The 24,537-nt window shown below is 37.0% G+C and overlaps 1 protein-coding gene across 3 annotated transcripts in view; it reads left to right on the top strand.

Moving 5' to 3' along the window:
• Nucleotides 1-24,537, top strand: part of GLCE (glucuronic acid epimerase) — a 136,320-nt gene that overhangs the window by 95,930 nt on the left and 15,853 nt on the right. For 2 of the 3 annotated variants that reach the window (XM_003755686.4, XM_031955311.1), the window contains exon 3: nt 19,202-19,797. In XM_003755686.4, the coding sequence (XP_003755734.1) occupies nt 19,215-19,797 (583 nt within the window). In that variant the 5' untranslated portion in view covers nt 19,202-19,214. Of the gene's footprint in view, nt 1-4,809; nt 4,856-19,201; nt 19,798-24,537 lie in introns of all 3 variants that reach the window. The other variant, XM_023498328.2, reaches the window with a different exon arrangement.

The following is a 24,537-nucleotide window of genomic DNA, read 5'->3' as shown; positions in this document are numbered from 1 at the left end:
TCTGCATGACCACAGGCAATCACTTAATTCCTCAGTGTTCTAGGCATAGCTAGCATGTATATAGTACTTTAAAGTTTGCTAAGGGCTTATTATATGTCATTTGATTCTCACTGCAACATTATGGGTGGTGGTGGAAGGGGAGGTGGAGGAAGAGGAGGAGGAGGAGGAGGAGGAGGGAGGGAGGGAGGGAGGGAGGGAGGAAGGAAGGAAGGAAGGAAGGAAGGAAGGAAGGAAGGAAGGAAGGAAGGAAGGAAGGAAGGAAGGAAGGAAGGAAGGAAGGAAGGAAGGAAGGAAGGAAGGAAGGAAGAAGGAAGGAAGGAAGGAAAAGAAAAGAAAAGAAAAGAAAAGAAAAGAAAAGAAAAGAAAAGAAAAGAAAAGAAAAGAAAAGAAAAGAAAAGAAAAATTAATTATGTGACTTTCCATGGACACACAGCTAAGTGTCTGAGGCAGGATTTTAACTCAGGCATACCTGACTCCAAGTCCAGCACTATCCACTTAGCAATCTAGCTGCGTATAGAAGTTGCAGAGAAGGTGCTAATGTGCATTGGTAGGAGACCAGGAGCTCACTATACCAATCAAGTCACTAGTCTAAGCCTTATTCTATGCTTAGAGCATAGTAGTGAGCCAGAAGTCCCAGGTTGTATTTACAATGTGGCCATCTCTATATCAGCAAACACAATAGAATATTTATACGTGCATTATTATTTGGGTGGCTATGATTATGAATGGTTTTTTTTTAAATGTTTTGAGCTTTTATAAATTGTCTTTCAGTTATTACTGAGAAAGGATCATCAAAGAAGACATAATCAGAAGATTTTATTTTCTGTTTTGTATTTATCTTGAACAATAGAACCTTTTTTCCATATTATTTATTTTGATTAAATTCAGGTCCTCCTGAGTCTAGGACAAGAGCTCCATCCATTGCACCACCTGGCAGCCCCTACAGTGTGCTTTTAAAATTATCATGGGATAAGTCATGCAATATTCAAAGCAGAATATGGTGAGCAGAACTGCCAGCTTCCTTGAAAATCAGAAATATGACATTCAAGAGCAACACCCATGTCAAGCATAGTCCAACTGATAGTCACAAAACTGGAACAGGATGCTCGAAAACTGCCTCATAAAGCAACAAAGAACATCAAAGAGGAATTGAGCTTAGAGAAAGTATGGTGTGCAATGTAACTATTATCCAGAGAACATTGGTAGGTGAAATCAGAAGGAGTGTGGCAGGCAGATGAATTACCAACAAGCATTTATGAAGCCCATGCTGTGTACTAGCAATGCAGTATGGAACTGACATGTGGTGGCCCATGAGCACCTTTGCATCTGTACCTAGGATGTGCCATGGATCACTTCCAAAGGAATAACAGTCTTAGTAACAATGACTTGCACATTAAAAATGTGTGGCCAAAAAGGGAGATGTGCATTTCACATAGCAAAAATGAGGAGGGCCCAGTTTTTCTTTGTCCAAGATTCTAGAAATGAGACCAGGTTTTTTTTTTTCCCCAAAAAAATTTTATTAGTATTTTCATATTGATCATTGATTGATTTGATATGATTTCTATACATAGAAGATCGAGCTTCTTCAAACCTGAAAAGTTAACATTCACCATAATTTAGTAAGAAAGCACAGAACTTCTTAGTGCCTGATTAGGATTGTCTTCTCGATGAACTCATTTATGGGCAAAGGTGTGTTATGTTATTCATCTTTGAAATATAGAAAGTATCACATATGTCCTACCCTTCCTTTCAGGAATGTTGTTGACTATAAGTGAAATATTATGTTTGTGAACCTTGTCAAGCTTCTCTTAATCATTTTAAAAAACAAAACAAGACAGAGACTATCAAAAGTGGCCCCACATTTACTTCTGTCTTATCTTTTGGGCTGCCAAGAGATAATGTAGTTGATGAAGTGGGGTCAGTTACTACTGCTTACAGGAAAGAATCGATTCTGACCTCTAAAAAGTTAGGCATTTTCTGCTTTAAAAATAAAGCATTCTTCTATCACCAGGTACTTAACCATTTTACAGAATGATTTAAATCCCAGTTCATCAAGCAGTACACAGATGGAATATTACTAACAGCAGTAATTAAATCATAAGTCTGTGTTAAAGAATTAGCCAAACCACAGCATCTTAATCTATATTCTCTTTTGTTGGTTATGTTCCTTTGGTTTTGGATTATAGTTTCAAAACACCCAAATAATAGGAAAGTAAGCAAAGCTGTTAAGTTAAAATGTCTCTTCTTTAAAAAAAAAAAAAAAAAAATGAGTGCAGATTGATTAATAATGTGTTTTTTTTTTTCTATAGACTGATATGCTTAATAAACATTGATGGTAAATTTTTAAAGGTTAAGAAAAAGGCTATAGCAACATATCACAAAAATTATACACAATAACCACATTGGTTTTTTACCTCAAACACGGGGTTTGGGTTAGTGTTAAGGGAGCTAAAAACACAATTGACTATGGTAATAATAAGAACAACACAAATCAAATGTATCTAGATTCAGAAAAAATAACTGCAATGCTCATTTCTGTTTTTAAAAGTCTCTAGAAAATATATGAAGAAATGAGACTTTTCCTTAACATCTATCCTTAAATAGATAGTAATATATCTAAAACCAAGAGCTGACATAAAGTAATAGTGTCCGTTGTCACCACTACTATTTAAAATTTAAAATTAAAATCCCCCAGATAATGAAGTAAGAACTTAGTATTTGGGAAAACTAGAAAGTAGCCTTGCAGAAATTAGGTTTAGATTAGTATCTCACACTATTTTACCAGGAGGAATCGTAACAAATGATTACCTATATATTAAAGGTCACATCACAGATGAGACAAAAAAGGAAGAAATCATCCTTTGGATATAAGGCGAAAGGAAGAGTTCATGACCAAATAAAAATAGAGAGGGACACAAATTTAAATGGAGAGTTTGCACAAAGAAATCTAAGGTAGCTAAGAAGAGCAGGAGGGAAATACTTGCTGGAGGGAAAGTCTTTGCAACATTTCTTTGATTAAAGGTCTCATTTCCAAGATATATAAGGAACTGATTCAAATTTACCGGCTAAAAGCTATTACCCATTTGATAAGCGATCATAAGACATGAGGAAGTAGTTTTAAAAGAAATAAATATAAGATATTCTAGCCATATGGAAACATGCCAAATCACTAATAACTACTCTCAGATACTGCCTCACTGGAGTCAGTGAAACAACCCTTTTTGTCTTGGAAAAGAACTGGAAATAAGGGATGTTTGTTAATGGGGGAGAGGCTAAATTATGCTACGTGAATATAATGGAGTACTGTTGTGCTGTAAGAAATAATGAGCCAGTTTTCAAGGAAACCTGAGAAAAATTGTGAACTGATGCAGAGTAAAATGAATAGAACCAAAAATTTTGTATCATAATACCAATATTGTAATACAGTTTTTAGTTTAAAAACTCTGATCAAAACAGTAACCAACAATGATTACAGAGACTGATGATGAAGAATATTACCAACTTGACAGAGAAATGATAGACCAAATAAATATGCAAAACAAGACATACATTTTTGGAAATGGCCACAATGGACAATTGTTTGATTAAAACATAAGCATATTTATTACAAGGAATTTGTTTTTCTTTTTCTTTTCTCCCCATGTGATAGAGGGTGGTTAAGGTTGGAGAAAGAAGAAATAAATGTTGATAATTTTAAAAAGATAAATGTTTGATAATCAAAAAATAATAAAAATTAAATTTTAACATTTTTTAAGTGGCTCCTGACTTAAAAGAAACTTAAGGCTTTAATTGGGCAAATAGAACTAACATTTTCTTTTTTGTTTTTTGCTTCTTGGGGTTAAGTGACTTGCCCAGGATTACATAGCTAGGAAGTGTTGTGTCTGAGGCAAGATTTGAACTCAAGTTCTCCTAACTTAAGGGCTAGTGCTCTATCCACTGTGGCAACCTAGCTGCCCCAACTAACATTTTCTTGAAAATTAAAGAGCCATTAAATATACATATTGATGTCTACAGGGTACAACAGGAATTTGCATAAGCCAAAACTTCACGGGGGGGGGGGGGGGGGGGGAGGAGGAGAAGGGAGGGGGGGGGGGGGGGGGGGGGGGGAGAGAAGTTGCAATAGGGTTCATGGGACTAACAACACAAACTGGATTTTGAGGGGATAGAAAAGAAATAGAAAGCAGAATATTTCACACAAGGAAAGAAGTGTGAGTAAAGGAGAAAGTGGGGATGAGTAAAATATGTAGGTAAGTGAGCAAGAGGTTTGTGCTAGGTAAATAGTAGGGAAAAAATTAGCAAAGTAGAATAAGATTTACTTATGGAGAACCTTGAGAAAGTAGGAATGAGTAAAAAAGTCGGTAGGTGAGCAAGAGACTTGTGCTAGGTAAATAGTAGGAAAAAAGTTAGCAAAGTAGAATAAGATTTACTTATGGAGAACCTTGAAAATCCAACTCCTTGTGGCATGTTCTTTGCAGTAAATCACCAGTTTTTAATGGCAGAGGCCAGACTTATGGCTAAAACTGACCATCAACCTATATACTTATTACAGAAGTTATTCAGTTATTTCCTGAACCAATTATTTTGGTTAACCAGTATCATTCTGTTCTTTTAGTGGTATCCTTTCCAATATATATAAATCATTGTAAAATGTAGAATTTATCCCCTACTTTGTGCTTGGCGTCATAAAAAGCTGTTGAGTAAAAATATTAGATGACCAATGAAGAAAACAATGTTAATAGAGATTAACTTTTATGAATAATAACTGAAGGGCTGACTGATGAATTGCATTTTCAAATTTTCAACTTCCAGGAGGAATATCCACAGTGCCATTCTGAGATTCAAACGTGCCTGAAAGGTAATGTCTTAAGTATTAGTGTAATTTTGGCTTTCTTGGCCTTTACTGACTGAAAAGTGTGTGTGTGTGGGGGGGGGGGAATTGGGGGGGGAGGAAGGAGATGTGTTAGATTTTAAACCTCCCTTTCCTCCCCCCCCCCCCACCCAGTTCTCTAGAACTCTTAAGTGGAACTAAGAGGTGTCTGGGTTCTCTGCCATTGGTCCAGTCTTCATTGATAGTGTTCCCCCAAGTATAAGAAGTATCCTCTGCACTCCAGTTCTGTTTAGCCACTAAACAGTCAAATTAGATTTTTCCTTAAAAAAAATTTAATTTCAAAAAAATTTAAGATCTATTCAGCACTGTCAATTGATAGGTAGGTAAGTTGGTAGTTTCTAAATGATCTCAGATCTCCTGATTTCTGATGCATAAATATGACCATAATTTTCTACAAGAGTGCCTCTTCTGAAAACAATACTCTTTCAGTGGTCTAATTTTATAAAGAAGTAAAGAAAAAGAAAACAAAAACTATGATATTAACTAAATAAAAAAGTTGGCTGGTGATATAGAATAAATAGGCAAAGTTCATAAGGAATCAAATTTAGCTGTTTAATGTTCAAAAAATTAAAAAACATAAACTAGTTGAAGGACTATATTTGACAAGAACTTCTGAAAAAGCTGAAAAGTAGTCTGGAAACAAATAGGTTTAAACTAATATTTATGTCACATAAGGCAATAAACTGGATATACTATTTGAATATTTAAAAAAACACCACAATACAAATTTTGTTAAACAATATTTAACAAAAAATACATAACATGAAAGGGTTAATCCTTCACCCTTAGATCACCTCAGTCTCTGGGAAAAGTTAGGGGATTAGGTTCATAGCTTAACTCAGTTCCTATAGAATTGGAGATACATAAGGTTTCAGAGTTTGGCTTTTTTTTTTTTTTTTAACTTTTTCTTTTTACTTAAAAGATTAGCCTTAGCCCATGGATGTTACAGAAGCTTTCAAATAAATAGGTAGCTTATCACTGCTCAGCAGAAATCACTGGTTTTAACTTAGGATATTGACTTCATATCTATCTCCCTTCACCCTACAGTCCTTATCCTCACCTCCTCCCTCCCCCCCAAAAAAAGAAATTCCAAAGCAATCTTTTCTGCCTTTTGAAATTTGAAAGTTTGTATGGCAGGTGACATTTTTAGTTGTAATTTTATGTAAATTGACTTCAGCAAGAATCTCTGGTATTGGGTGAGCTTGGGTCTCTCTCCCTGAGGCATAGCCATTACTGTATGTGTTAATACATATAGTTTTCTGTCCATAAAGATACAGCTTTCTTTGATGTTTAAATCATTGGGACAAAATTTGAATGCTCTTTTTTCATTACCTTCCTTTTTGTGCCAGGAGAAATGCTGTATAACTAACCTCAACAAAGTGTTAGCTTAGTTCTTTGGGTTTATTTGTTTTCTTTTCTAACAGAATCAAGGGGTTTTTGGAGGTTGAAGAGACTTAGAGGTGATGTGATGATAGAGTTGGGTAAAGAGTCTTTAGAATTTAGCTTTAATATTTGTAAATATTAAGCAGAGCTGATAGACTATATAAATGGTCACATTTGTGTTAATAGGCAGTACTTAAAAAAAAAAAACAGTACTGTTAATATTCACTATGCTATAATGTAATTACCTTGTTTGCCAGTGGGTAACTGAAAATAGGTAGTTTACCTGATTGAACAAGACCCTTGTCCCTCCCCCCACTTCATTCTTGCTAAGTATAATTTGTTCTCACTGTTTCTGTCTTTTTCTTTCATTTTCCTCATCTTTCCTTGTTTTTTTCACTCTTCCCTCCAGCTCCCCATCTCCTACTTTCATCTTTTTTTCTTCCTCATCTCCCCAAGATGACTAAAAATATGTTAACAATTTATTATTTGTGATACTTTAAATCTTGTATTCCCTGTTCTGTATTTCTATAAGGACAAACTAATTTTCATAACTGTGGTAGTAATAGCAGGTCTTTATATAATACTAAAAGGTTTATAAACTGATGTAGAGGGCCGGAACTCTGGAAAGGTATACTTAAATCAAGGACAGCAGGGTGCTTATATTAAGCACCTACTCAGTATGATATAATGGTTCTCTAAACATATACTTAATGTGATGGTGATGTAATGGGCAATTGACGCATGCTCAGTGTGCTGTAGTGATTGTACTGAGGTATTTAAGGGAGTCTCAGATACAGAAGACTCAGCCACCAACACAGAGAAGACTTGAGACTCCAGATTCTAGACTCCAGACTCCATCTTTGACCAACCTTGTGGTGGCTCTCCTGCCTTCATCACTTCTCCACCTAAAGACTAAGACCAGTCCAGAGATCCTCCAGAGAACTAGTCCAGACATTACATTTCATACAGTATTAAACTGACTATACTAAGACTTTAGGGACACTTTACATACAGAAATTCTTTTGACTCTTACAATTGCCTTGTGAAGATATCTCAATGTTATCTTTTATAGCTAGAAGAGACCTTAGGAATCCTTCTAATGTTGTAACCATCTCGATGTACAGATAGGGAAAGTGAGTCAAGGAACAAAATTCAAGTCTCCCATCCTTATAATGTTTTGCCTTCTTTATTTGATTTTTCTTCTGAGTCAGGCTTCTATTGGTAGGGAAAAAATAATTTGCCACACCTGATTCTGTATGGCCTATTCATTTATTTATGATATTTCTAGGAAGCCTAGCTTTTGGAAATAAAGAGTAAAGCTGGCTTGGGGGGGAAAATTAGGCAAATTTAGCTTCTCCACTTCTTTCAGTGTCAGGTTTCTCTAAAGTGCTGCCCCAGCTACATACCAGGATCCTTGACTGTTGCCTAGAACAGTTGTGGGATTCTTCCATTTCTCATTATCTTCTCCTTCATATTGGTCTTGTGTTTCCTTTCCTGTGGCTTTATTCCATTGATGCTATTCTGATGAACTTTTATATTAATGAATGCTAATGTTACCTAGTAGTCACACCTTACCCAAAATGATTTTTCATCATTTGGGGGATTGTGGCCCACAGGACTGTTAACTGTAGGCTAATGCTGCAGTTATTCTCATAATTGTCATCTCTTAAGTCAAATGTCTTCCTCATTCAGCTGGGACAAAAGCACCCCCGAGCCTCCAGCTTTGAGCACTTATTCCCTCTAATTTGTTTTTAGCAGATCACTATGCCCCATTAGCAGCTGTGCTGCAGCCCGTGCTGGCACATACCTATAAATGAATAATTTAAACAAATTAAATTATTCAGTTTAAATAAGGACATGATTGACTTCACAATTCTGATTCTGCTTTAGCTGCCAAGAAGGAAATCCTCTGCTCCCTTTGGAAATGGGCCTAAAGCTAGATCTGGCTTTCCATCCAGTAATTCAACAAATGTTTATTAAGGGCTACCTAGTATGAGGCACAGATGGTGCTAAGCTAAAAAAAACAAAAGAGAAAGTGGAGGGCCTTGAGAAGCTTACATTTTCCTAAGCAGATACAAAGGAGCTGAGGACTACACATTGGGGAAATTACTTATTCTTTTAGTTCATTATTTTCCCTAAAGAAACCTTTCGGCAGATTGGGTCCCAATTTAAGCCTCTACACCTTGGCCTTCCTCTGTTCTGAAGCCTTTTCTGAACCTTGTTTCTTGGTAATAATTTTCTCTTGCCCCAACCAGCACACTAGTATTGTATCTCTCTTATGCAGGTCTCATATATTATTTTAGCTGTTGGTGGATTCTTTGAATCTAAAATCTATGGGGACAGGTACCATGTATTAGCTAAATTTTTATTTCAGTACTATGTACAGCTCTCTGCACACATTAAGTGCTTATTAATTATTGAATGTAAAGTGTTCCTGGAAGGATATTACAACATTGCAGGTGAGAAATAAATGGAGAAGGCATTCCAATTCAGGGGAATAACATGAAAAAAGTCAAGTAATATAAATCAGAGGCAGTACAGTCAGCTTTATTAGAACAACAAAGAAATAGCTAGAGAAGATCTAAGATAATAGGGATGAGGCAGTTTCTAGATGATTTTGAGAGCCAATCAGAGAATACTACCTACTTTAATGAGTTAGGGACTCATTGAACTTTTTTTTTTAGTGAAAGAATGATGATGACAGTGGGTTGTTAATTTAGAAAATTATCTGACAGTAGTATATACAATGAACCACAAGAAGCAAGAGAGCCTATCTAGAGCTGGAAGGAACCTAAAGGGCCATCTGGTTTCATTCAGTTTAAGAGATGCATCTAAGATCACTCAGGTTAAAATGGCAATGTAAGGCCTGAAGATTCATCTTCTGACCCTGAAATCCAAGGTCCTGCCCAGTGATTGTACTAGAGCCCTGAAATTAGCAAGGTTGTTTAAGAGACCATTCCAGGGAGCTAGCTTCGAGACAGCCTAGACTAGTTTTTCAGAGAGAGAAAAAATGCATAGGATAACAAATGTGGCAGTATTGATGAAGAAGAGAAAATGAATAAAGAGTGAAGGAAAAGCAAGTTGAATATGACTTTAGAACCTAGGTAACTGGGAAGAGTTGATGCTGATGTTTACAGAAGAGAGGAAAGTAAGAGAGGAAATAGTTTGGGGGGAAGATGTCAAGCTCTAGATCTCTCTAGCTTTTTTTTTTTTTAATTAATATATTCAATTCCTTTGAGGAAATAAGAGAATAGAACAGGTAAGGATTATTCTCTTTGAAATTAAATCAGAAAGGAACTTAATTCCTCCCCCCCCCCCACTTTTTTTTCCAAAGAGGAATTTTATTTTCTCCTGAGAAATAGCAAGAAGGTGCACCAAGGATAAACACAGCCCCCCTCACCAAGTCAATGAAGGGATAGCCTTTCTTCCAAGTAAATAACACCCACCACAGTTTTATAGCAAGTTTCACCTCCCCCCTCATTCCCACTTTGAGCCAAATTATTACAAAGAAGGATGCCACCCATCAGTACCATTTCTTTGTCCCCCAAGCCTTTTCTGGGAGGGAGTTTCCTAGACCATTCCAAAAGAAAGTTTGCCAATTAAGAGAGACCTGAGCTACTTCTCTAAGGTGCATGGAGCTTTCTGTGGGCATAAGGATCTAGACCTTAGGTCAGCTCTCTTCTGGAGAGGGAATAAAAATTATTTATTCTTATCAGACAGAAATCACTAGACAAATTTGCCTGTGCAGGCTGGAACTTAGATTTTCTTAGTGATGATTTACTACCCCCGTCTCTCTCATAAGAGCTGCCCTCTGATCTGACTTAGTCACCAATGTGTCATCAGTGTAGTGTGTTAGATACTACCTCAAGAAGAGAGCCTCTTTCAGGGCTCTCCTGATGATAATATGGTGATTTGGAGGACAGTGTAAGTAGTCCTGGGGAAGAAAGGTGAAGGTACATTGGTCTTCTCAGGTGAGAGCAAACTATTCCTTAACCAGTGTCAGCCACAAGAATAGAGGGGAAAAGCATTGGCAAGGTTGTACTCAACTGTAGTTGATCCCTGGAGTGATATGAGTTTGATCAACTTCCTATAGTCAGTGAACAAGCATTTATTAAGTGCCTACTATGTGCTAGCCTCTGTGTTAAGCACCCAAGTATAGAAAAAGAGGGACAAGATACTTCATGTCCTCGAGAAGTAGTAGATTAGAGTGAGAAGAGGCCCAGAACAGAGTCCTGAGGGATATCTATGGGATGGCATAATTTGGAAAAGAATCCAGCAAAGTACAGAGAAGGAGCAGTCAGATAGGTTAGATGGGAAAATCAGGCTGTCTTGGTCCTAAAAACAAAGTCGGCATCAAAGGCTAGAAGGGGGGTCAAGAAAAATGAAGATGGAGAAAGAACCATTGAATTTGATAGCTAAAAGATCACTAATGACTTTGGGGAGAGCAGTTTCAGTGGAATGATAAGGTCACAACTTGACTAAGAAGTGAGAGGAGAGAAGGTGTAGCTGGCCTTTCAAGTTTATCTACAATAGGCAGGATAGAGGATGCTTACAAGGTGAGATCCATGGAAGAGTTTTTCAGAAGAGGAGGAAGAGGAAGAGATGGAAGATAAGTGAGAGTGGCCATTACAAAAGGAACAGTCTGTGGGAAGAAATGAGATGGAGGGAGATTCCAAAAGTAATGGAGAAGTGATGGACACCAGACCTTGTATTTCCTCACCCTGTTCTTTCACTTCCCTTCACTCTTCAGCTCCTTCCCAGGCCAGCACCCCTGCAGAAGCTGCCCTCCCTTCCCTTCCCTCTCTCAGCCTTGAAGGGCACCGGCTCCCTTCTGTGTTAGCCTCACTAGTGGAGTCCCTGGTCCGGCCTTGCCAAACCCCACCTGTGGGGCAAATCCCCCTGTGGATTACCCCCACTTTCTGCCAAGTTAGCTCCTATCTCCATAGTGCTGAAGGCCGGGGCACTACCAATGGATGTTATTCAGTCTCTTACCATTAACACCATTGTGGCCCTGGTGTGCATTCCTGGACTATCCCAGGAACCTTCTGGTGGGTCTCCCTGCCTATAGTCCTTTTCTAGATCTGGTCACTCCTTCCCTTGGCTGCCAGAATGATCTTCCTAATGTGCAGCTATAAGTAACCATGTCACCATCTTAATAAACTCAGCTGGAGCAACCGGATCACACAGTGGATGGAGTCAGGAGGATCTGAGTTCAAATCTGGTCTCAGACACTTAATACTTCCTATCTGGGTGACCCTGGACAAGTCACTTAACCCCAGTTGCCTCAAATAAATAAATCAGGTGGTTCCTTTTGCCTTCCAGCATCAGATATAAAAATCCCATCTGGTTTTTAAAGCTCTTCATTTTTTGACTCCTTCCTACAAAACAGTCTTCTTAAAATTGACTCCTTTCCATGGATTCTGCAGTCCAGTGACACTAGCCCACTGGCCTGTTGCTGTTCCTTCAGCATGACATTCCATCCTCCAGTTCTGCCGCCTGCGGCCTCTCTCCCCCACCCCCACCCCCACCCCCATGCCTGGAATGCGTTCCCTCTTCCCCTGTGCCTCCTGGCTTCCTTCAAGCCTCAGCTGAGTCTCACCTTCCATAAGGGCCTCTCCCCATCCCCCTCCTTCCTGATGAGCCCCCTGAGGGATTCTGTCTTGGGCCTCTGTATCCCCAGACCTGTTTGTTTCACATACAACAGGCACTTACTCAGTGCTTGCCAACTCACTGGGCTCTATGCTTTCAGGAACTCTCTGCTTCAATCCATGAGCCACCTCATCTTTTTATGTAAGGTGAAAGTGTAGTTTTTACCTCATAAGTTTGCTGTGGGGAGCAAGCGAAACAATGTACAAAAAGTGCTTTGTCTACCTTAAAAGGGGCTACATGAATGGCAGGTGCCATTATTAAGTCTAATGCTTTAGCCACTATGCCTAACTTCTTTTGCAGTCTCAGAATGATCAAACTACATATGCCACATAGAAAATAGAGGCCTGTCTCTAGATAGCCAAATAATTTCTTTAACTACAGCAGTATATATTCATTTCAATTTTAAAATGTGTCATTTGCATTTGTTACAATAAACACATTAAATAAGTAGTTAACTTAGTCTTGTTTTCCACAAATCTCTTTTTTGCCTTCCTAATAAAAATGCAATACTCAGTACTCTATCAAAGGAAATGCCAACTAGTCAATTCATCTCCTACACAACATTAAATATTTTAGTGGAACTATTTAAATTTTTTGATTAAATGGAATTTATATTCCTACTTAAAAATGGAGATGAAGCAAATGGTGTATCAAACTGTTTTGAACACAAAGGATTTTTAAAAATTGAACAAAAAATTCTTAAAACTATTTTTACTGCTGTCATTCTGGTGTCTTGAAGCCAAGAAATCTTAATAAGTCACACTATGCGTTATAAATGACTAATCACAACTGTATTCCTTTTGTGTAAAAGAATATTCAAACTGTTTAAATTTGTCTATATTTGTTGGCACAGATGTGTACTTTTCATGTTACAGAACACAAAAATGATTTTTTTAATCTTTTGAGGACTATGAATGACTTAGCTATTCACAATGATTCAAAACAGTTTTGAAGAACTTGTCATGAAAAATGCTATCCATCTTCAGAGGAAGAAACGATGGGGTCTGAATGCAGATCAAAGCATATTTTTTGCAAACTTTATTTTTCTGAGGGGTTTTTTTAGGCAGCCCCTCTGCTTTCTTTCACAACATGGATAATATGGAAATATGTTTTGCATAACTACACATGCATAATCTATATCAAATTGCTTGTTTCCTCAAGCAATGGGGAGAAGAGGGAGGGAGAAAATTTGGAGCTCAGAATTTAAAAAAAAAAGTTAATTGTTTTTACATGTTATTGAGGAAAAAACAAAATATAAAAATTTTCTCTAGGAAAAAAAACTTTTAAAAGTTTGTAACTATGCTAAGAAAATAATAAGAAGAAGGCTTGTTTAAAATTCTATATTAGAAAATATGAAAATGTTTGACATCTAATGAAAGGAGCTTTATTAATCTCAGTTCTGGCTTCTCAGGCTTGATGGGTACCTTAGACTACCTCAGTTGCCATACTCTGAGAATTACTAACCAAATAGATTCTGTTTCCAAATGGGGAAATGAGCTAAGTGCCACAGTATCTTTATTGCGGATCCTTGATGTCTTAGGACAAAATAAATCTCCTCACTTAAATGTTCAGGGACTATGAGGACCTGATTTTGTGCCAACATTAAACCTGAATTAAGAGGGCCATTTGGCATGCTCTTAGCAAGTTGAGATGAAAGAGAAATGGCCTTGTGAGTATTTTGATGGTAAAGTTGGAGGAAGAGCCCTACAGACAGGAAGGGTAGGAGGGGAAGGGACTCACTTGAGCATGAGACCCTGCCTAGCTCCCCATCATTGGGCACTGATCATGCATGGGGTGGCCTCTCTGTGGGGCCAGCAGCATGCTTCTCAGACAAACATGAACTGAGTGCTGGAGGAAGCTGCCTAGAAAGGGAAAGAAAGACCAGTATTCTGGGCTGCACAAGCCTGCAAGTTAGACCCAAAGTAAATTGGGCAGGACCATTCATGCAGAGCTCTCAGCTTCCTGGAACTTTGCAGTGAAAGCTGAGGGGTGGCTTACCCATGGAGCTGCTGGCAGCCCAAGGGAAGAAATGTAACCTGATGGGGTGGAAGGGACCACAAGCAGGGTTCTCTGGCCCAGAGATAGGAGCGAAAGTCTGGAGGGTTGAATAGAGGCAAAAATGGAGGAATAATGTGAATTATCCTAACACTGCTCCCAGGAGAGGAAATTAGTATCTCTCTGCCTTGAGTGAATAGAATGTGGGCAGAGCCTCTTTACCCAAGAAACACAACTGGACAATGGCTTCTGAGTCTGAAAAGCTCTTTCTGCTTTGGCCTCCCAGGGTCTGGAAGACGTCCTTTATTCAGTCAGCCAAATTTGCCGAGATATGTGTTTTGTCCCTTCTTAGTTAGCTGAGAATGGGGAGTTATTTGAACCTAATTTTGTAAAGTTGTATGCCCTTTGGAGCCATTTGGGTGGCCAGAATAGACGACCAGACCTGGAGTCAGGAGGACCTGAATTCAAATCTGACCTCAGACACTTACTAGCTATGTGACCTGGACAAGTCACTTAACCCTGTTTGCTCAGTTACCTCATCTGTTAAGTCAGCTGGAGAAGAAAATGACAAACTACTGTAGTGTCTTTGCCAAGAAAACCCCAAATGGAGTCACAAAGAATCAAGCAAGACTGAAAATGTCTTAAGCAGCAAAGTGGAGGGGGTAGGCGAAAGATGAAATACCTAAAGGAAATGGATTGATAGATTGGATTTATTGCTCCCCACATGCCACACTATGCCACATTATGCCAGTCTATTTGAAAGACAATTAATACTGCTTTCTTTTCTACCCATGTGACTTTCAGACTTAGCCTCCCTGTCCGTACAACCATGCACATATACACTGAAAATTAAAGCAGGATGTTGAAGTAGTTAGGGCCTGAGCAAAGACTGCATTCAATAAAAATGGACATTTTGGGAATAGAGGAAGACATCACAGAGATCACTGCTACTTTGCTAAATAGGCTGAGGGGGATTACACCAAAGTTTGGGTATGGTTCATAAATCATGAGATTGATTTTTTTTTTTAAGTAATTGATGGCCAGTTTATAAAAGTACTTGTAATAAAACTACACCCAGAAATTAAGTGACAGAGCACTAGGGACCCTTCAACTACACCCAAGCTTTAATTATCTTCTAAAGCATCTACTTCATTGGGAAAATCCAGGGAGAATACAGAGGGGAGAGGATATGATGGATTTTTGTGAGTTTTGAGGGTCCTTTCAACAATCTTTAGTCATGTTTCTGTAATAGAGCCAAATAGAAACCTTTACTTATCCAAATCATCCCACATAGTTAATATTTTATATTAGGTCCCCCTGAAGTAAAAGGTATTTTTTCTCTAGTGATGAGGATGAAGGAAGCTAGAATATTTCATTATAATAGATTTCCCTTCCAACAATCCTGTGTTACCTGTTCAAAAGATAAATGATACCTTCTAATTATAGATATCCCTTAGGGTTTCGTCCTGGACCTTCTTCTCTTTTACCACTATACTACTTCACTTGATGATTTCATCAGTTCCTATGGATTTAGTTATACCATTTCTATGTTGATGATTTTCAGATCTACCTTTCTTGTCCCAGTTTCTCTCTTGCCCTCCAGTGTTGTATCTCCAAGCATGCCCAAAAAGAAAACTCATTTTCTTTCCTTCTTTCCTCTTTCTTCCCATCTCCTACTGTCCTTATTCCTGGAAGGCTAGTCTTCTTATTACTGCAGAGAACACTAGACTCCCAGTCCCTAATAACCTAGGAGTCATTCTTGAGCAGTAAGAATTTTTCATACCCCCACACACTCATGTCCAGTCTTTTGCCCCAAATCTATTTCACTTTTGCATTGTCTCTTGAATATTTTCCCTTTTCTTCTCTGAGATTGCCACCACTCTGGTGGTGAATGCCCTGGCCATCATCACCTCATGTTTAGAATATTGTAATGGCCTGCTGGTGGATCTGCTTGCTTCAAGTCGTTTCTCACGCCCATCTATTTTCATTCAGCCACTGAAAGTGATTTTCCTAAAGCTCATATGTATACCTATACATATATATATATATATTCATGATTGGTATGGCTTTATTTTATGTTCCATTTCTTTGCTAAAGTTCCTGTTCTGATTTTTTTTTTTTTTAGTTGACTTTACGGCTCTCCCATAAAATCAGATCATATCCTCTACAGAGTGATCATTTTGCATCCTCTTTGCCTATTCTTATTTCTTTGATTTTTTTTCTTGTATTGTTATTGTTAGTACCTCCAATATTCTCAAATAATAGTGTTGATAATAGATATCCTTGGTTTATTCTTATCTTATTGGACAGGTTTTAGTTTATCCCCATTTCATATCGTGTGTAATCATGGTTTTAGATATTATTTACCATATAACAGAAAGGTTCATTATTCATATCGTCTTTATGATTTTCCTTATAAAAATGGATGTTTTTGCAAAAAACTTTTCCCATGTCTGTTGATATATAATGGTGTGCTTTTGAATATTGTGTTAATATGGCTGATACTGAACCAACCCTTCGTGATATTAATCCTACCTAGTTTTAATGTACAACCATTTTTCTGTGTTGGTATAAACTCTTAAATATTTTATTTAAAATTTAAAAATTAAATTTAAATATTCATTAAATGTATATCAAGGAATTTGGCCTTTAGTGTCTTTTTCTAATTGATCTCTCTTTTAGGTTCAAGTACTAATATTTTATTTCTTTTTAGAGGACTAATTTGGAGGGTGGGATTCCCTTATTTTCTATTTTTGGAAACCTTTTTTTTTTTATGCAATACTGGAGCTAATTGAACTTTAATTGTTTGATAGACTCAATTGTGAATCCAATTGGATTAAGGTTGTCCCTCCCTTTTGAAGTTCATTTATTCAGTTTCTTTTTTCTGAGATTAATTTCTTGTTTTTTGCTCTATTAAGCCAGGTTCTTTTATATATTTTTGATATCCATTAATTTCATTCAGAATTTTAGTATATAATTAAGCAAAACAATTTCTAATAATTTCCATTATTTCTTCATTTGTTATAATTTCTCTCTCCTTTCCTTTCTTTCCTCCTTTCCTCTTTTCTTTCCTCCTTCGTTTTTTCTTTCCTCCTTTCTATTTTTTTCTCTCTGTGTGTGTGTGTGTGTGTGTGTGTGTGTGTGTGTTTGTGTGTGTGTGTGTGTGTGTGTGTGTGTGTTTCTTTCCGTTTTCTGATCCCTGATTCACAGTAGGATGAGCACCAATGCAGGCTCCAGGAATCTTTAACTAGACTGGGCTGCATTTGATCCATAATTTCCAGCCTTAACTACCCTGATATCCTTTATTTTCTAAGCTGGAACACTTCTGGGTATGCTCACCTGATTATGTTTTTCTATCCAGATCCCTTTCCTGATACCTTTCAGACTTATTATTGTTTCTTTGTATACACCTAAACTGCTAAAATGTATTTACTGTAATTTTCTCCTTAATTTTCTTGAGCATTTTTGGGATAGTGAATTTTTTTCCTTTATCCTTTTTTCCCCTCCTTTTTAAATATTTTCCTAGAATGGTTGTTGTCCACTCATCTCACTATCTTGAAGAGAAACTATCATGCACTATCTTAGTTTTCTATAATGGTCAGTATGAAAATTATTAAACAGATAATGATAGAATAGACATTAAATAATGGACAGAAAAATTAAACAATCCACTCATACCTCACAACTGCTGGGATTATTTAAAGACAAAGGATAAGAATTTTACCATTTAAAAATGTTGGGCTTGTGTTGATACCTATAATCTTTTAGGATTTAGCTCTTTTTTTACAAATTTTATTTATAATAAAAATGCCCATGGGTTCTTGGCCTCCTAATTCAGAAATGAAATTATGTTTGGAACCCATTATACATAAAGAATAATACTCAATCATTTTTGATGATTAGTCATCTAACTATAAGACTATGCTGATAGTGTTCTCACTACAGATGGTTTCACTAAAATGTGTCTTTTTATTGTTTTGACCAAAGTCTGTTGAAAATGCTACTTCCCACATATAAAACAAGTAAAGCTTATTTGTTGAGGTCATCTTAAAAACATAATCATTTAAAATTATCTGCTGATGTAGAAAATTGGATTTATTATTTTCTTAACATTTGCATAAAATGCAATTATATAGAAATTGATATTCACTAAAAGCTTATAGTAAGCTAGACCTTAGAAAATAGGATATGTACCATTTTAAAGTCTAATTTAAATGCCCAGATGGTGCTTTAGTATAGAAACATAAAATCGGTGAGACATAATTCATTGATTCCATTAGAGATTTGTTAAAGTAACCTTGACTAAGAGTGTTTTAAGTAATGTTAGAATCTTACTTATAAATATGTTTTGGGGGGAGGAAGTCCTTTGTTGAAAATTTATGTTGATCATAGTCAAATACTTTCAATAGGATTTTTTAGTCTGATAATATTGGTACTATAAGGTCATTAATTCTGACCATAAGATCAGTGTCTTTTAAAATTGGTATAAGGATTCCAATCTCAGTTACCACAAATACTGCGTTTGGGAATTGTCACTATTGATCTTGGTTTCTTCAGTTCAATTAAACAAGTATTTAAATACCTGCCATGTACCAAGTCTTAGAGCTGCAAGGGCAAAATCAAAAAGACCCTTTCTTAGTCTTATTTGGACTTTTATTCACTTCTAAAACTGGAGTGCTGGCTTAAACAAGATTCCCCTTCGGATCTAAAATTCTATGATTGTGTGATCAGCAGGTTAAACAGGCTTCAAAATTCATTATCAAGAAGTACTTCTTCGAAATTAGAGCTGTCCAGAAAAAAAATGGCTTAGGCTGTCCCTATATAAAGAGTTATTAATTTCCTTCTGGAAACTCCTGGAATCAGGAAGGCATGAGTTCAAATTCAGCCTCTGGCACTTTATAGCTGTGTGATCCTGAACAAGTCACTATACTGTATTTGCTTCAGTTTTCTCATTTGTAAAATGAGCTGGAGAAAGAAATGTGATTTTCCCATATAAATGGTGATCTTTTTTTTAAAAAGTACTCAATTGATATTTATTTTCTCTCCCCATAAAAGAGTAGGAGAGAGTGAAGGGGAAAATAAAACTCATATAACATACACATTGTCAAACAAAATAAATTCTCTCATGGACCATATCCAAAAAGTTTTATATATAAGACACTGTGTCTTGAGTTTGTCACTTCTCTGTCAGGAGGCGCATAACACTATAAAATTGTTTAATAATTAATTATAATCTGATCATAATATCTACTCACTGTCTTATGGACTTTTTCTCTTTTCCATTAGGTATGGTCTGAATATGCGTTGCTTGGCAGCTCGGGTCAACTACAAGACTTTGATTGTCATCTGTGCGCTCTTCACATTGGTCACAGTCCTGCTGTGGAATAAGTGTTCCAGTGATAAGGCTATTCAGTTTCCACGAAACTGGAATAAAGGTCTGAGAGCAGACGGATTAGAAAAAAGAGCAGCAGCTTCTGAGAGTGACGATAGCGTGAACCATGCAGCCAGGCAGCAGCCGGAGGAAGCATCCCCGCAGGAGCAGCAGAAAGCTCCCCCTGTAGTCGGAGGCTTCAACAGCCAGGGCAACAGAGTTCTGGGACTCAAGTATGAAGAGATTGACTGTCTGATAAATGATGAACACACAATTAAAGGAAGGCGAGAGGGAAATGAGATCTTCCTCCCTTTCTCTTGGGTAGAGAAGTACTTTGAAGTTTATGGGAAGATGGTCCAGTACGACGGCTATGATCGGTTTGAGTTCTCTCACAGTTATTCCAAAGTCTACGCACAGAGAGCGCCTTATCACCCTGATGGAGTGTTTATGTCCTTTGAAGGCTACAATGTGGAAGTCCGAGATAGAGTCAAGTGCATAAGTGGTGTGGAAGGTTAGTGTCACTGCCTAACTCTTCCCCAGCTCTTCTGGAAGACGGGAGGGAAACCACCTGTTTTGTTGTTTTTTTTTTTGTTTTTGTTTTTGTTTTTGTTTTTATTTAATAGCCTTTTATTTACAGGATATATGCATGGGTAACTTTACAGCATTAACAATTGCCAAACCTCTTGTTCCAATTTTTCACCTCTTACCCCCCACCCCTCCTCTAGATGGCAGGATGACCAGTAGATGTTAAATATATTAAAATATAACTTAGATACACAATAAGTATACATGACCAAAACATTATTTTGCTGTACAAAAAGAATCAGACTCTGAATTATTGTACAATTAGCTTGTGAAGGAAATCAAAAATGCAGGTGTATAAACATAGGGATTGGGAATTTAATGTAATGGTTTTAGTCATCTCCTAGAGTTATTTTTCTGGGCATAGCTAGTTCAGTTCATTACTGCTCCATTAGAAATGATTTGTTGATCTCGTGTTGAGGATGGCCTGATCCATCAGAACTGGTCATCATCTAGTATTGTTGTTGAAGTATATAATGATCTCCTGGTCCTGCCTCATTTCACTCAGCATCAGTTCGTGTAAGTCTCTCCAGGCCTTTCTGAAATCATCCTGTTGGTCATTTCTTACAGAACAGTAATATTCCATAATTTTCATATACCACAATTTATTCAGCCATTCTCCAACTGATGGACATCCATTCAGTTTCCAGTTTTAGCCACTACAAAAAGGGCTGCCACAAAACATTCTGGCACATACAGGTCCCTTTCCTCTCTTTATAATCTCTTTGGGATATAATCCCAGTAGTAACACTGCTGGATCAAAGGGTATGCACAGTTTGATAACTTTTTGAGCATAGTTCCAAACTACTCTCCAAAATGGTTGGATTCTGCTCACAACTCCACCAACAATGCATCAATGTCCCAGTTTTCCCACATCCCCTCCAACAATCATCATTATTTTTCCTGTCATCTTAGCCAATCTGACAGGTGTGTAGTGGTATCTTAGAGTTGTCTTAATTTGCATTTCTCTGATTAATAATGACTTGGAGCATCTTTTCATATGACTAGAAATAGTTTCAAAAACCACCTGTTTTAATTCAACAGGAACTAAAGGATGTTTGGCCCTCAGTCTTTTCAACGGTCATAGAGAAAAAGCATTCTTCCCTCAGGTCAAGATAGAACCCTAGATAGCTATCTACATGATATGATTTCAGGAAATAACAAGACCTTCCTGAACCAAAAAATGTCTGTCACTGAGGCCTGAAGTTCACATTCTATAAATAACTTCTTTGAGTTCAGATTTTATGTTTCCAGAAAGCCACTGTTAAAATGTAGGATTTGTTTATCAGATTAGGTTGTTGTCACCTTGAGAAACATTGCCTTTGGCAATCTGCCCTTGGCAGATTAGGAAAAAGGACAGATTTCTGCTTTGTTTGGAGGGGGTGAGAGGCAGTTGGAGGTTATGAAAATGATGGTGGGAAGTGGGAGAAAAGAAGGGTCAGAATGAAAGGAGCTTTTTGGTAATTGGCAGAAAAATATCATGTTACAATATTCTAGTTGACCTGAGTAAGTATGAATTCAAATAAAAATCATTCTCTTTTATCTAGCCCTGATCTCACAATTCAGCTTCCTATATTCCTAGCCTTCAATAAGAAGATATTTCTAGTTACATGTTCCCCAGCATCACTGAAAATGTCAGAAACTGAACTGTAATCTTCCTTACAACAGGAAATGATTTTCTGCTTTTCCTTATTTTGGTCAGACATGCCTCCTGGTCTTCCACAGCCATAAGATCAAAATTTTTAAAACCATTCACTATTTCCTTCTGATCTTCACCAAAAACTTTTTAATTAGTGGATGTTTATTTTTCCCTCTAAACCAAGTGTTTTTAATCAATATAACTAACTTCTAGCCTAGAAACCCAAAATCTCTATTAAAGGAAGCTCTTACAACTGATGTTTTTTAAAAGAATTGGTTAGGATAACTGAGATGTTAAGTGACATGTTGATGGTTTTATAGCTAGTATTTATTTCTCAGAGACAAGACCTGAATCCAAAGCTTCCTAACTTCCAGGCCTTCTATTTTGTGCTAGTCCACAATGCCAAAGGTCCTTAATACTTTCAGAATGACTCCTGAGAATTGGGCCCTCCTTTTCATTTTTATTCCCCACAAATTTAGCTTAGACCAAATGTTCTTATTAACCTAGGACTTGTGAATTTGAGTTTTCTTGTATTTTGATAACTGTATTTCAAGATAATTGGTTTCTTTTGTAATCCAAATATATTTTTATGCATTTAAGAGACATTTTTAGAAGGGGCCCATAGCATAGGCTTTACCAGACTGCCAAAGCGGGAGAGAGTGATAGACAATTTTTTGGTCAAGGAGATTCTTGTTACTTTCTGAAATCACTACATAAAAAAGCAGTTAAAAATCCCTGGCTTGGGCAGTCATTATACTGTGCTTGAATTACTGTAGTAACTTCCTGATGCCAGCTTTGTAACTGTAACCTCTGTAAGCCTTTTTTTTCCACATCTGGAAAACAAATATCGTAAATGTTTAGTACCTATCTCAGAGGCTCCTTGTAAAGCTTTAAATAGAATAACATATGCAAATAATGTTTGTAAATTTTAAAGTACCATATTATTCCTAACTGACCTCCCTATATATAGTCCTTCCCATTCCTGCATATCCCTGCCAGATTAATCATCCTAAAATAGTGCTTTCATTATGGCATTCTCCTATTTGATAGCCCCCCCAGAGAGGCGATGTTGTTTATTAGTTCAAATCTAAAATTTTGGCTCATTGTAGCACTTTCTCAAAGAGGCAGCATGATATAATTAAAAAGGGTACCAGATTGGGAGTTAAAGATCTACGTTCAAGTCTCCACTCTGCCACTTATTCTTCTGGAGCAGTGATTGAGATTTGAGCCTCAGTTTCCTCATCTGTAAAGTGAGGGTTTTAAATAAGATTTTAAAGGAATTTTCCATCTTAATCTTATGAATCTAGCAAGGGCAGTGCCTGACAAAATAGGAATCATTTTTTTTTTCTCCCTGCTTTCCTTCTTTCCTTCTTTTGTTCCTTCCTTCCTTCCTCCCTCTTCTTCTTTTTTCTCCCTCCCCTCTCCAGAAAACACTGCAGTAATCACAGCTCATTTCTGAAATCACTTATCAAGCAACCTTGACTCTGGATAATAGCTAAGAATCCAAAAAGAACTTTTTTTTTAATGCTCAATATTAATAAGAGACGTCATTAAATTTAAAGTTCTAAAATAATGTTTATATACACTTGACTCATAAGAGAGCTACTTAGGCACTCACTCATAGCCTCCTGCTACATATTTTAGGCATAGTTCTAAAGTTGCTTGACTGATTCCCTCTCCCACAGAAGAATTGAAGTTTATTAGAAGGAGATAGATAGGACTGATATTTAAAGCTAGGCACATGGCCAGCTGGGGATAGAGGCACCTTGTAACTTAGAACCAAGGAAAATTATTTTTTAAAAGCAGGTACAGGAACTCTAAAAGCCTGGTGATGTTTGGTGTAGGGATCATATTACTGCATATCTGAGCAGTCAGTTCATGAGTGCAGCTTTGTAGTATGGTATGGTAATTGATCAAATGATGGCTATGAATCATTGGAAAATGTTAAATTTTGTTCAATCTATTCTTTTCCAGAAAGCATGAAAGTGCTTGCAGACATAAATATCTTCCTAAACATTGTTGTCAGCATTTTCCAGACATCATTAACACATCGTAGCCCAATCCTGTGGTAACAGCATTTGGCCAATTGTCTGGTACTCAAATAAAATAGTGACAATCAGAAAGCTTTCTCTCCCAACAGATTAGCTAGCTGTGACCAGGCTTTGATCTCTGAGGAGTCATCTCTATTCATCTTGCCTCCTTTCCCCCCCCCCCCCCCTTATGATTACTTATACACTGAAAGAAAATGAGAATTATTTAATATTCTTTTTACCAACCAGAATCATACACTCCCACACTCCTGAACTGCATTTTCTGCTCCTTCCTCTTCATACTTTGAATGGGATATTCTTTTTTTTTAATGATAAACCTGGCTCTTTCTTTTATAATTTTATTTTTTATTATAGCTTTTTATATATAAAACATGCATGGGTAATTTTTCAACATTGACCCTTGCAAAAACTTCTGCTCCAACTTTTCCCCTCCTTCCCTCCAGCCCCTCCTCTAGATGGTAGATAGTTCCATACATGTTAAATATGTTAAAGTATATGTTAAATACAATATATGTATACATATTTATACAGTTATCCTGTTGCACAGGAAAGAAAAATCAGATTTAGAAAAAAGGTAAAAATAAACTGAGAAGAAAAAAACAAAAATGCAAGCAGACAGTAACAGAAAGAGTGGAAATGTTTTGTTGTGGTCTATACTCATTTCCCAGTGTTCTTTCGCTGGGTGTAGCTGGTTCTGTTGGTTACAGATCAATTGGAACTGATTTGGAGCCTCTCATTGTTGAAGAGAGCCATATCCATCAGAATTGATCATCATATAATATTGTTGAAGTGTATAATGATCTCCTGGTTCTATTCATTTCACTCAGCATCAGGTCGTGTAAGTCTCGCCAGGCTTCTCTGAAATCATCCTGTTGGTCGTTTCTTGCAGAACAATAATATTCCATAACATTCATATACCACAATTTATTCAGCCATTCTCCAGTTGATGGGTATCCACTCAGTTTCCAATTTCTGGCCA

Source organism: Sarcophilus harrisii, chromosome 2 (assembly GCF_902635505.1).
Source record: "Sarcophilus harrisii chromosome 2, mSarHar1.11, whole genome shotgun sequence".
Lineage (NCBI taxonomy): Eukaryota > Metazoa > Chordata > Mammalia > Dasyuromorphia > Dasyuridae > Sarcophilus > Sarcophilus harrisii.
Note: the sequence above shows the minus strand (reverse complement) of the source record. Positions and strands in the feature narration are given on the sequence as shown.